General features: G+C 48.9%; 1 protein-coding gene across 1 annotated transcript in view; it reads right to left on the reverse strand.

Annotated features, from left to right (window-relative positions):
* TXNDC16 (thioredoxin domain containing 16) overlaps positions 1-13320 on the reverse strand; it is a 78716-nt gene that overhangs the window by 13476 nt on the left and 51920 nt on the right. Inside the window, exon 17 of the mRNA XM_034767592.1 lies at positions 9021-9157. Within this exon, the coding sequence (XP_034623483.1) occupies positions 9021-9157 (137 nt within the window). The remainder of the gene's footprint in view (positions 1-9020; positions 9158-13320) is intronic.

Genomic DNA, 13320 nt, shown 5'->3' on the forward strand with positions numbered 1-13320 from the left:
GATTGGGGCCCCATGCTGTGCAAACACCTAGCAAAAGAGCTCCTGCCCCAAAGAGCCTACAGTCGCTAAACAGACAAGACAGACCAAGGCTGCAACAAGAGAAGCATCATTTAATTCAGCAAAGCACTGAATTTTTAATAAAAACCCTAGTCCTTAGGGTTGCAGAGAAAAGCTGGAAAAGGTGACCCTCCTTTTCCCCCCCGTCCACCCTCAAGCTCAAACACCAGACAGGAAGTCAACAGACCTCAGCATGTACTGGCTTTTTTTTTTTAAACCTCTTGATTTTTTTAAAGCCAAGCTTGTGATTTTGGGGACCCGACTGATGGTTTTTGAACTCTTGGGCCTGACAACCCTAAGCCGGACTCCAGCCATGGCATTTGTGCGAGCCAATATCTGCAGACCCCTTTCAGTGTGTCTACACTGCAATAAAACACCTGCGACCGACCTGTGTCAGCTGTCTCAGGCTTACCGGGCTCGGGCTGCGGTGCTCTAAAATTGCAGTGTAGACGTTTGGACTTGGACTGGAGCCTGAGCTCTGACATCCTGCAACGGGGGAGGTTCCCAGAGCTTGGGCTCCAGCCCAAACCCGAATGTCTACACTGTGATTTTATAACCCTGCAGCGTGAGCCTCCGTCAGCTGACACGGGCCAGCCCCGGTGTTTTATTGAAGTACAGACACGCTCCCTAAGCACACATGGTGAGGGGGATTCTCAGCCTCTATTCTCGCTCCCTTCAGATTTCAGTCTTCACAAGCAGCCTCAGCCCAAGCCCAATGAAGTCAATGGAAAGACTCCCATTAACTGGCCTCCGATTCAATGCTGCATGCAGGCCGATAAGCCCTTCATCCCATTCCCATAGGCCCACTGAAAACCTTGCAGTTAGGCAGCGTTTTAACTAGCAGTCAGTGAGCCAGGAACTTTGTCAAGCACAGTAAGTCTTACAGGTGCTTCCTAAGTACACAATGAAGCCAGTATTTAAGAGACCATTTTGTTTCCAGTATACTGAAAGAATCAACCAACTTTTGGTATCAAATCAAGTTAATCTTCTATGTGATCTCCTCCAATTTTTCCAGGAAACTTCTCTGCCACTGTTCTTTACAGACATCCTGTGGGGCTTGTCTGCATGGGGAAATTTGCCAAAATAGTTGTACTGGAATAATTATTCTGGAATAAGACCATTCACGCAGGGGTTTAGAGCAAAATCACTAGAACTATTTTGGTACATTTCCCCTGTAGACAAGCCCTTAGGAAAACGTTTATTGGTCCCTTGAATGGTTATCTAATAATACAATTTAATTGAAAGTGCATTGATTGTTCTTTTGTTTATAGCTGGACATCCTGTTAGTCTAACTTTGGTTCCTGGAAAAACCAAGCATATGCCATCATGCTGTTCTGGAGTAAAAGCGTCATGAGAAAAATATCCAGAGACGTCCTCATTCTGCTAAGCAAAGAGGTGCGCTTTCCCCTGAGTCAGGAGACCTGGGATCTGTCCCTTGCTCTATTTCTGACTTGATCTGGAATGTCGGGCATGTCCCAACATCTTCTGGACGCAGTCATTCATTCGGAAGGCCTCGATTTGTGGGCCCCGCCCCGATGCGCTCAAAACTAGAAGCGGCTTTTGAAAAGCTGGCCCTGGTGCTCAGTTTCTAAAATGGAGAGGACAGTGCCCACCACCATTATAAAAAATGCTTCAGGTTCTACTGATGAAAATGACCCAAAACCCATGGGAGTCAATAGGTGCCTTTCCATTAACTTTAATGGGCTTTGTATCAGGCTCCACAGCAGTGTTAAATATTATTATTACTGTTTGAAGATTGTAATGTGCCTTAACTATTGTCGATTAGTCCTGTACCTTTAACTCTATTACTCTCACGTTGTGCCCTCGACACATTTTTACCCCCTTCTGTCAGAGCGTGGGTTGTGCCTGTGCGTATCTGAAGCCAGTATGAAGTGCAGTACAGAAAACAGTGCTATGGAACAAGATGTAACCAATCTGCCTCTGGCAGGCAGATTCTCTTCCCAGCTGCAAAGCTTCCCGCTTTCTGCTTTCCAACCACGGCGGGAGGTTCTCAGATTTCCAAGCTGGGTGAAGATAACTGACAGGATGTGGGGTCAAAAGGCCACTTTGTGTTCAGTTTGGCTTTGACTGGGGCATGGCGAGCCAGGCTATTTCTTGAGCTGTTTTTGAGGGGAACTGTGCCTGCCCATTCTCCCTTTCCAGGTTGATTTATAGTCATTTAACTCTCTCACATTAAAGTCAGGGCTGGTTCCATTTAGAAACATCATGGACCAGATTGCCTCCTCTCCGTCTGCTGATGGAGAAGATGGAAACCCGTGGGGCTTGGAAAGGTGCGGGAGGCAGGTACCGCTTGTGCCAGCAGACCCATCCTTTCTTCAGACGTCTTGGAAGCCCCTCTGCAGAGATCAGGTTATGGAGGAGCGGGAGGGGTACAATGGGGTTTGTGGGAACCAAGTGAGAAAACTGGAGCAGAACTCAACCTGCGGAAATGTCAGCGCAGAGTATTATTTCCCATCGGTCAGGAGAGAAGATCGCATGTTTTAAGGAAGATGCCGGAGGTCCATGCAAAAGAATGCACATGCTATTGTGCACCTACTGCCTGCCTAATACCCAGTGGATCCAACTCATTTGCATGTGCAGTCATAGCAATCTGACTCACTACCCCTCCTCTTGACCCTGAGTCCTCAGCATATACAATTATTAAGATAACCACCGACACCTCACTAAATATTTTCAGTGGGTCCAAGCACTAATCACTTCCACGCCTGCTTAGCTTGTAAAGTAAGATGACCATCAGGATTTTTCAGTTGTCCCATCTATTTAACTTAAGGTTTAATACCACTGTCCATAAGTACAGTGGCTGGACATCTTCCATATAAAGTTATTAGCAACAGTGAAGTCCCTGTGGATTTCACAGAGTCACTGGCACTTCTCCTTTTATGGGGTAGAAGCTCTGCTTGGGGTAGGTTTTGGTTTTGATTTTTAAAAAATGTATTAACGTACTTTTGGTTTCCTTTGTTCCAGGAGTTGGGCGGATTGTGGGTTGGTTGAAATTTGCTGGGCAGAAGGGGGGAATGGCATTCTCACAGTTGGAAGGCCTTTCTGGAGAGGAAGGGTGTGTAGTGTTTCCTTGAGATCATCAGTCTTTGGATTGGCCGGACCTTGATTTTCCCTGGAAGTCTGTTCCATAGCTAGATCCCCTCAACTGAGCATGCTTTGTCCTTGGCTCTCACGCACACTGTCGTGATATTTGTGAGCTGCGCTGTCCCAGAGGAACTCTTCAATCTAGCTGGGGGCTTATCCATTACTGGAGCTGAAGATCAGGACAAGGTTTTAAACGGGCCCCAAAAGCGGACCAGGAGCCGGTGGCAGGACAGGAAGATGGGCCTGATATGCACTTGTATGCTCACTTCTTTCCGCTAGCCCTACAGCTGCCGATTACTACATCTCTCATAACGTATTCATTCCACGAGGCACGTAGGCCCCTGCAGCCGCATATTCAGAGATTGTTCTGCCACGAGCATGAACGTTCTACCGCTCGCTGCAGCGGCTGGAAAGATTAAGGAGGGTGGTCGTTTGTAAAGCTGAGCATGATGCAGAGTTCACACCAAAACTTGACACGCACAATCCTCACATCTACAGTTGTGGTTTCATCTCCATGGCTCCTTCTTACTTATCATCCAATCAAACCTACCTTCCTTCTCTCGCGTACCCAGTTGTTGCACCGTAGCTCAGTATGATGTTTGGAAGGGAAGGAAAGTAATCTAGGTGGTTACTTGTGGCCGTAGTAACTGAGTGCCTATGCACTCTGTTATGTTTAAACCACCGGTACTTGAGTTCACAAGGAAATCATGCGTTCTACTCTCAGGATGGTGGACATGTAGAGGGCAGAGTTAAAAAAACAACAAACCTTTTAGGCTGATCTTGAGTTATCCACTTGCAAATAACAAAAAGTGTTAACAGTGCAAACATCTCTCTCACCCTCGGGTAACTCAGACCCACCAAGAGATTATCTGGAGACTCCCCCACAGCACAGACAAACCCTTTGTGTGACTGGGTACTTGGGTTCTTCTGTTGCTCCATCCCTTGCTGGCAGGGGTTGGAACCCTGCAGACTCAATGTAGCTGGTTAACAAAAGAGCTGGGCTTGTTCAGCCTGGTAAAACGAAGGCTGCAAGGGGCTCTGATTGCTCTCTATAAATACATCGGCAGGAGGAATCCCAGGGAGGGAGAAGAGCTAGTTAAGCTAATGCATAAGGGGGTCACAAGAACAAAGAGGTATAGACTGTCCATGAGTAAATTGAGGCTGGAAATCAGAAGGGTTCTAACCGTCAGAGGAGGGAGGTTCTGGAACGGCCTCCCAACAGGAGTAGTGGGAGCAAACTAAGGGTACGTCTATACTTACCCGCTGGTTCGGCGGCCAGCAATCGATCTTCTGGGATCGATTTATCACGTCTTGTCTAGACGCGATAAATCGATCCCGGAAGTGCTCGCCATCGACACCGGTAATCCTGCTCTGCGAGAGGAGTAGGCGGAGTTGACGGGGGAGCCTGCCTGCCGCGTGTGGACCCACGGTAAGTTCGAACTAAGATACTTCGACTTCAGCTACGTTATTCTCGTAGCTGAAGTTGCGTATCTTAGTTCGAACTAGGGGCTTAGTGTGGACCAGCCCAAACAATCTCACAGGTTTCAAGGCAGAACTTGATACATTTATAAATGCAATTATTTCCCGGGGCTGCCTGCGACAACGAGCCAGGACATCCCTTCCAATCCTATGCAATGCCACCCTGCACATAAAGGGAGGCCTTCCAGGTAATAATAATAAAACACCTACCTCTTACACAGCGCTTCTCATCAGTAGATCTAAAAGCACTTCACAAAGGAGGGCTGTGTCATTAGCTAGATGGGGAAATGTAGCTACAGAGGGGGGAAGTGAGTTGCCCGGACTCACCCAGGAGGCCAAGCTAGGAATTGAACCCAGATCTTTTCAGTCCCAGTCCTCTGGTCTAGCCACTAGCCTACACAGTGCTAAAGAGAGCATCTGAAAGATGGAGCCCTAGGGGTAGCCAAGCTAGGAGAGGAGGCATGGGCTGGAATACAGGGGGTATTATAGCGAACGACTGTCAATAAAGCCAACCCCCCAAGAAACAAGCATGGTTTAACCCTATTCAGCACATACAGCCTTTATTCTGGAGCAGGCTGGAAAAAACCATTAGGCAGGAGAATAGTCAATCCCAGAAGGTGCATGTCTTGGGGATATTAAGAGCTGTGGGACACAGGGCTGATAAGGGAAGTGCCATCTCCATTTTACCTATAATGCCCACTCTGCAGTGCTACCTTGGCTACTTCTTTCTGCCTGGATAGCATTTCTCGCAGAGTGCTGCTACGTGAGGAATACATGCAATCCACTGCATGCGCATCTTTCACCTCTGCAGCCATGCTCTCTCTCTCTCTGGAGGGCCGTAATTTAGTTCAATATTTTGCTCTGAGAGAGGAAATGAGTTATTGCCTGGGTGAGGAAATCGCTTCCTTTGGAGGACAATCAACAGACCATCATTAACAGGTTTGCTCCAGAACCTACAGGAAAAAGATCACTAGAAAACTTCTAAAGGGAGGATTTAACTTAGCAGGGCCCCGATCCTGCAGCATGTGGATGGACCTGTGTCCCAGTGTGGAGAGCCACTGAAGTCAATGCCGGGGCACAAGCGTCACCCCACACGTACCTGCTTGCAGAACTGGGGTGTAGGGCCTCATTCTCTGGGACAGCATTTGTTGGGAGAGCTAGACTGGTCCAGTAGACAAAGCACTAAACTAGAGCTCAGGATATCCCTGAGCTGGGATGATTTAGAAAGCCCTGGCTGGGATGATTTAGCTGGGAATTGGTCCTGCTTTGAGCAGGGGGTTGGACTAGATGACCTCTTGAGGTCCCTTCCAACTCTGATATTCTATGATTCTATGATATCTGGGGTCTGTTCTCAGCTTCTTGGATGAGTCACTTCACCACTGTTTGTTCTCTCACCCTTTGTGCATCTTGTCTATTTAGACTGTAAGCTTTCCAGGGCAGGGACTGTCTCCCACGAGTTGTAAAGCCCATAGTACAATGGGGCTGTGCTCTCATGTAGGGCCTCCTTGTTTGCTAAATGATGTAACTGGCCGTATGTGGTCACATTGATTATTTGCAGAGAACCAATGAGTTCCTCTCAAATGGCAGAAATCCTCATCTTTAGGTACCAGATAGGAGCTCCTAATACTGCTAACCTTGTATTCTCTCTCTCTCAAAGTGCCACGTTTACCTGCTTTCATGCGAGGGTGAAATATTCCCAGAACTGATGTGCTGTGGTAAGAAGACGAGTCGGCATGGACTTCCCCGCTTAAATATTCATCCACTTCTTCAATGGTGGTCAGCTTCACAGGGCAGGAAATGCTGCTTCTAGAGAAATGAATGATAGGCGGGGGGGATGCTTTGTTCAGCATGATTAAAAAACAAAACAAAACATGCAGCTGTATTAAATAAGCAAAAACCACAACAGAGTGAGTGCAACGGAAGACAGAGACACCAGGGAAAATCCCAACCGGCTTCTGGGAAGGGACAGCAGACCCGTGTCACGACTACTCATCTGTCGTGGGTTTGCTCTCTCATCCTCTCCCCAGAGGGAGAAGCACGTGGAGTGGAGCATCTTGTTTCAGTAGTGTGGGTTTTTGTTCGTTAAACATACCCGTTACTCCGTGTTTATATTAGAAACAGCAAGGTCAAGAAATGCACCTTGCACTTGGAGCAGAAAGTGGGGAGGCTTGTGATGGTCTTTAGTTCCCATGGGAGTTCATTACACAGGCTCGGACCTAGGGTGACCAGATGTCCCGATTTTATAGGGACAGTCCCAATTTTTGGGTCTTTTTCTTATATAGGCTCCTATTACCCCCAACCCCTGTCCCTATTTTTCACATTTGCTGTCTGGTCACCCTGCTCGGACCCACCCCAGAGAAAGTTCTGTCTCCTGCACAGATGAGCTTGACTTTTATTGCTAAGAGCACCATTGGGCCAGAAGACCGTGGTTGGCAACTCTGCTCTTCGTCCCAGAGTTTTAAACAGTCTTTTAGGTAACTTGGGCCCAGGTCAAGAAGCTCTTTAAAGATAAGGACTGAGACCATGAACTGGATTCAAAATTCTGCGGGAAGCTAGCATAGAGAGCAGAGGACAGGTCTGATGGGCTCATGACAGCCTGTGTTGCTGAGAAGATGCACTGCAGTGTTTTGTACTAACTGGAGTTTCCTACGAGCTGAAGGTTTCATGCCCAAGTACAACATGTTGCTGTAGTCCAGCCAAGAGGTGATGAAGGCATGAATAAGGGAGGCCAGGTCTTCATCCACCAGGATGGGATGGAGCCTCCAAGCCAACCGGAGATCGTAGAAAGCGTTACTCACGGCCATCGCGGTGTCAGAGCTCAGCGTCAGTGAGGAATCCAAGAGTACTCCTAGACTACAGACTGATGGACCAATTGTGGGTGTGAACCTTCAAATCAAAGCAGACAACACCCTGGCTGAAAATGCCCCGAAATAATTTCCTCTGCCCACCAGCCTCACTTCTGCCTTGCTTGGGTTCAGCTTCAGACAGTTGTTCTACATCCAAAAGCTGATCTCATCCAAGCACTTGTTTTGAAAAATTTGAGATGAACCTCCAGTAAAAGTTTGCAAAGCCTAGAAAACATTATAGGCTGTACACATGGGGGGGAGGGAGGAGGGAGGGCAGCCAAGTAGCAGACAGCCTAGACCTTGAATGGATCCATCTTGATTCCTTCTGGGGACAGGATGAAACCTAGGAACTCAGTTGAGGTCTGATCAAATGAGCACTTTTTGAATTTACTGTAGAGACCGTGTTGTCAGATTCTCTCCAGGACTGTGCAGTTGTGAATGGTGTGTTGGTCCAGATCATCTGAGAAGACCAATATATCATCTGAGTATAGAACTACAAACTGGCCCAGTAGATCTTATTGCACACCATTAATGAAGTGCTGGAATGTTGCTGGGGCATTAGTCAACCCAAATGGGATGACCAAATATACAAACTGTCCATAGCAGGTCTGAAAGGCAGTCCCCCTCTTGGATACAGATGAGACTGTAAGCTCATCAGAGATCCAGTTTAGTGTATATGCGGGCAGCCCCCACATCGTCCAACAACTCAGAGATTAGGGTTAGTGGTTCTGGACTTACTTGATTTAGGGCTTGGTAATCAACACAGAGGTGGAGGCTGCCATCCTTTTTTATGAAAAGGACTGGGGCATGGGCTGGTGAGGTTGACCTGCAGATGAACCCCCGTGCCAGGTTCTCTTGGAGGTGTCCTTGTAACGCTGCCAGTTCAGGCTCTGACATTGCGTAGATCCGCCCAGACGATATCTTCACCGCTGGCTGGAGTTCTATAGGACAATCATAGTCCCAATGTGGGGGGAGGCTTTCTGCATTCTTTTTTTAAAGACATCAGCATCGCTGCAGTACTGTGGGGGGGAGGGAATTCCATAGTTCCCCCAGTAGATGTTTCGATGTGGGAAACTATACCTATTTGAACCTTCTTGGGCCTGAGTGCAACCCTTCCTGGTCCCTGGCCACACCGTCAGCAGAATTCTGATATGAAAGTGACCTTCTGTTCTCACCAATGAATGAGGGGGCCATGAAGGGTTAGCCAGGAGNATGAGTCACTTCACCACTGTTTGTTCTCTCACCCTTTGTGCATCTTGTCTATTTAGACTGTAAGCTTTCCAGGGTAGAGACTGTCTCCCACGAGTTGTACAGCCCATAGTACAATGGGGCTGTGCTCTCATGTAGGGCCTCCAGCCACTACCGTACTGCAAATTATCAATGTGACCACATACGCCCAGTTACATCATTTAGCAAACAAGGAACCAATGAGTTCCTCTCAAATGGCAGAAATCCTCATCTTTAGGTACCAGATAGGAGCTCCTAATACTGCTAACCTTGTATTCTCTCTCTCTCTCAAAGTGCCACGTTTACCTGCTTTCATGCGAGGGTGAAATATTCCCAGAACTGATGTGCTGTGGTAAGAAGACGAGTCGGCATGGACTTCCCCGCTTAAATATTCATCCACTTCTTCAATGGTGGTCAGCTTCACAGGGCAGGAAATGCTGCTTCTAGAGAAATGAATGATAGGCGGGGGGGATGCTTTGTTCAGCATGATTAAAAAACAAAACAAAACATGCAGCTGTATTAAATAAGCAAAAACCACAACAGAGTGAGTGCAACGGAAGACAGAGACACCAGGGAAAATCCCAACCGGCTTCTGGGAAGGGACAGCAGACCCGTGTCACGACTACTCATCTGTCGTGGGTTTGCTCTCTCATCCTCTGCCCAGAGGGAGAAGCATGTGGAGTGGAGCATCTTGTTTCGGTAGTGTGGGTTTTTGTTCGTTAAACATATCCGTTACTCCGTGTTTATATTAGAAACAGCAAGGTCAAGAAATGCACCTTGCACTTGGAGCAGAAAGTGGGGAGGCTTGTGATGGTCTTTAGTTCCCATGGGAGTTCATTACACAGGCTCGGACCTAGGGTGACCAAATGTCCCGATTTTATAGGGACAGTCCCAATTTTGGGGTCTTTTTCTTATATAGGCTCCTATTACCCCCAACCCCTGTCCCTATTTTTCATATTTGCTGTCTGGTCACCCTACTCGGACCCACCCCAGAGAAAGTTCTGTCTCCTGCACAGATGAGCTTGACTTTTATTGCTGAGAGCACCATTGGGCCAGAAGACCGTGGTTGGCAACTCTGCTCTTCGTCCCAGAGTTTTAAACAGTCTTTTAGGTAACCTGGGCCCAGGTCAAGAAGCTCTTTAAAGATAAGGACTGAGACCATGAACTGGATTCAAAATTCTGCGGGAAGCTAGCATAGAGAGCAGAGGACAGGTCTGATAGGCTCATGACAGCCTGTGTTGCTGAGAAGATGCACTGCAGTGTTTTGTACTAACTGGAGTTTCCTACGAGCTGAAGGTTTCATGCCCAAGTACAACATGTTGCTGTAGTCCAGCCAAGAGGTGATGAAGGCATGAATAAGGGAGGCCAGGTCTTCATCCACCAGGATGGGATGGAGCCTCCAAGCCAACCGGAGATCGTAGAAAGCGTTACTCACGGCCATCGCGGTGTCAGAGCTCAGCGTCAGTGAGGAATCCAAGAGTACTCCTAGACTACAGACTGATGGACCAATTGTGGGTGTGAACCTTCAAATCAAAGCAGACAACACCCTGGCTGAAAATGCCCCGAAATAATTTCCTCTGCCCACCAGCCTCACTTCTGCCTTGCTTGGGTTCAGCTTCAGACAGTTGTTCTACATCCAAGAGCTGATCTCATCCAAGCACTTGTTTTGAAAAATTTGAGATGAACCTCCAGTAAAAGTTTGCAAAGCCTAGAAAACATTATAGGCTGTACACATGGGGGGGAGGGAGGAGGGAGGGCAGCCAAGTAGCAGACAGCCTAGACCTTGAATGGATCCATCTTGATTCCTTCTGGGGACAGGATGAAACCTAGGAACTCAGTTGAGGTCTGATCAAATGAGCACTTTTTGAATTTACTGTAGAGACCGTGTTGTCAGATTCTCTCCAGGACTGTGCAGATGTGAATGGTGTGTTGGTCCAGATCATCTGAGAAGACCAATATATCATCTGAGTATAGAACTACAAACTGGCCCAGTAGATCTTATTGCACACCATTAATGAAGTGCTGGAATGTTGCTGGGGCATTAGTCAACCCAAATGGGATGACCAAATATACAAACTGTCCATAGCAGGTCTGAAAGGCAGTCCCCCTCTTGGATACAGATGAGACTGTAAGCTCATCAGAGATCCAGTTTAGTGTATATGCGGGCAGCCCCCACATCGTCCAACAACTCAGAGATTAGGGTTAGTGGTTCTGGACTTACTTGATTTAGGGCTTGGTAATCAACACAGAGGTGGAGGCTGCCATCCTTTTTTATGAAAAGGACTGGGGCATGGGCTGGTGAGGTTGACCTGCAGATGAACCCCCGTGCCAGGTTCTCTTGGAGGTGTCCTTGTAACGCTGCCAGTTCAGGCTCTGACATTGCGTAGATCCACCCAGACGATATCTTCACCGCTGGCTGGAGTTCTATAGGACAATCATAGTCCCAATGTGGGGGGAGGCTTTCTGCATTCTTTTTTTAAAGACATCAGCATCACTGCAGTACTGGGGGGGGGGGGACGGAATTCCATAGTTCCCCCAGTAGATGTTTCGATGTGGGAAGCTATACCTATTTGAACCTTCTTGGGCCTGAGTGCAACCCTTCCTGGTCCCTGGCCACACCGTCAGCAGAATTCTGATATGAAAGTGACCTTCTGTTCTCACCAATGAATGAGGGGGCCATGAAGGGTTAGCCAGGAGACGCCAACGACCAGGGGAAAATGTGCAGAATGGATCATGCCAGATCGAATTATCTCTGTGTCCCTGAATAACAGCCTCCAGGGGGACAGTCTCCTCCACATCTGGACCCAAAGACAGTGGAGAGCCATCAATAGTTCCAATCATCTCCAGCGTGGCCTCGTGTTGCAGGGGAATCTGTAGGGCCTGAGCTGTAGCTGGTTCCACAAAATTGTCTGCTGCTCCCAAATCGATGAGGGTCTCTTGGAGGGGGATCTGCCGGGGATCTCCCAGGATGCACAGCTGGATAGATACCTGCAAATGGGAAGCCTCTGGATGGGGCTCGGGGTGGGTCTCAGTGAGGACTAGGGTACAGGGAAATTATTTTCTCTCAAGGACCAGGCCGGTTCCCCCCACTGTGTCTGGACAGACTTGTTTCCCCAAGCTGCTGGGCATTCGTACTGGGCAGGTCGAGATGACATGGCCAGGTTCGCTGCAGTAGAAGCACAGGTGGCACCGACGGCGCCGTTCTTTTTCTTCAGGAGTGAGGCGCTGATGAGCCAGGTTGGCTTGCACAGGTTTGGCGGGCGATACACAAGGTGAGGTCCCAGTAGGTCTGTAGAGGGACTGCAAGGAACATCTTTTCTCCTTTCTTCATTCTCACAGCCGCTCATCTGGGCAGATGGCAAAGTCCACAAGGGTGTCTAGGCCTCCAGGCATCTCTACCCAGGCCAGTTTGTCTTTGATTTCTTCCTGCAAGCCCCCACTGGAACTGGTACAGCTGCGCTGTTTCGTTGCACTCTGTATCCGCTGTGAGGCGACGGACGTGTGCCACACAGGAGACCGTTGTGCCTTGCGCCCCTGCCGAAGTCTTCTCAGGGTGGCCTCGGCCATTCAAGTTTAGGATGGGTCATCGAAGATGATTGATATTAGCTGGAGAAAGGCATCCCAGTTCGACAGCACCAGCCTACAATCTTCCAGCACGGAGGGCGGGGGGGCAGTCTAACACATCTGTCAGCAGGCTGATTACCAGGGCCCCCTTGGCCTGGTCAGAGGCGTAGATTCTGGGACACATCAGAAACAGAAGGTAGCATTGGTTGATGAAACCGTGGAACTGCCTGCGGTTCCCGTTCAACCATTCATGCCAGGGTACGGCAGGCGGCGCTCGCAGCATGGCATTGTCGGTGCTCAGCTGCCTCAGTTGCTCCTGCAGCTGCTGGTTGTCTCTGATCCTCTGAGCAACTTGTGCCTGCAGTGCTTGATTATCCACCTGGAGGAGGAGGTCCCATTCAGGGGAGTCCTATGCTTCCGGTGGCTGTGGCAGTGCGGCTGGGTCGTGGGCACCGGGCTTGGCCCTGCAGTTATTGTGGTCCGAACAAGTGGTCACGGCTGGGTCATGGGCAGCCAGACCTAGTGGTCAGAGCTGGAGTCCACAGTCATAGAGACAAGAGTCAAGAGTCAAGGATACCAATAGATCAGAAGCAGGAGACAAACTTGAGATCAGAACCACAAGTTGGGTCAGGCCGGGTCAGGATACCAGGGTCAGAGGCACAAACTGGATACCAGGGGGTTAGAGGCACAAAACAAAATGGATATCAGAACCACCAGTCAGATGCCAGGAAATCAAACTGGGGGAGCGGGATGGATCCCAGTTGTTTGGACAGTTTCCTGTTCCTGCTGCTGGCTTAAGTAGAGCCAGTGGGCCAATCAGCTGCTCTGGGACTCTGCCAATAGGACCTCGGGGTGGAGCCTCAAACTGGGCCTGGGCTTCACAGGTCCTGGGTAAGGAGCTGTCAGCAGGTGGCCAAGTAGAGGGTTGGAGCATGGCTGCTCCTGTGGACCTGGGTTTGGAGCCCGTAGGTCATGACTCTCCAAACAATAAACAAACATAAGGTGTCTCTCTATTGTGACAGGGAGAGTCAAACCAGTGGAT

The sequence above is a fragment of the Trachemys scripta genome, chromosome 4 (genome assembly GCF_013100865.1).
Source record: "Trachemys scripta elegans isolate TJP31775 chromosome 4, CAS_Tse_1.0, whole genome shotgun sequence".
NCBI classification, from domain to species: domain Eukaryota; kingdom Metazoa; phylum Chordata; order Testudines; family Emydidae; genus Trachemys; species Trachemys scripta.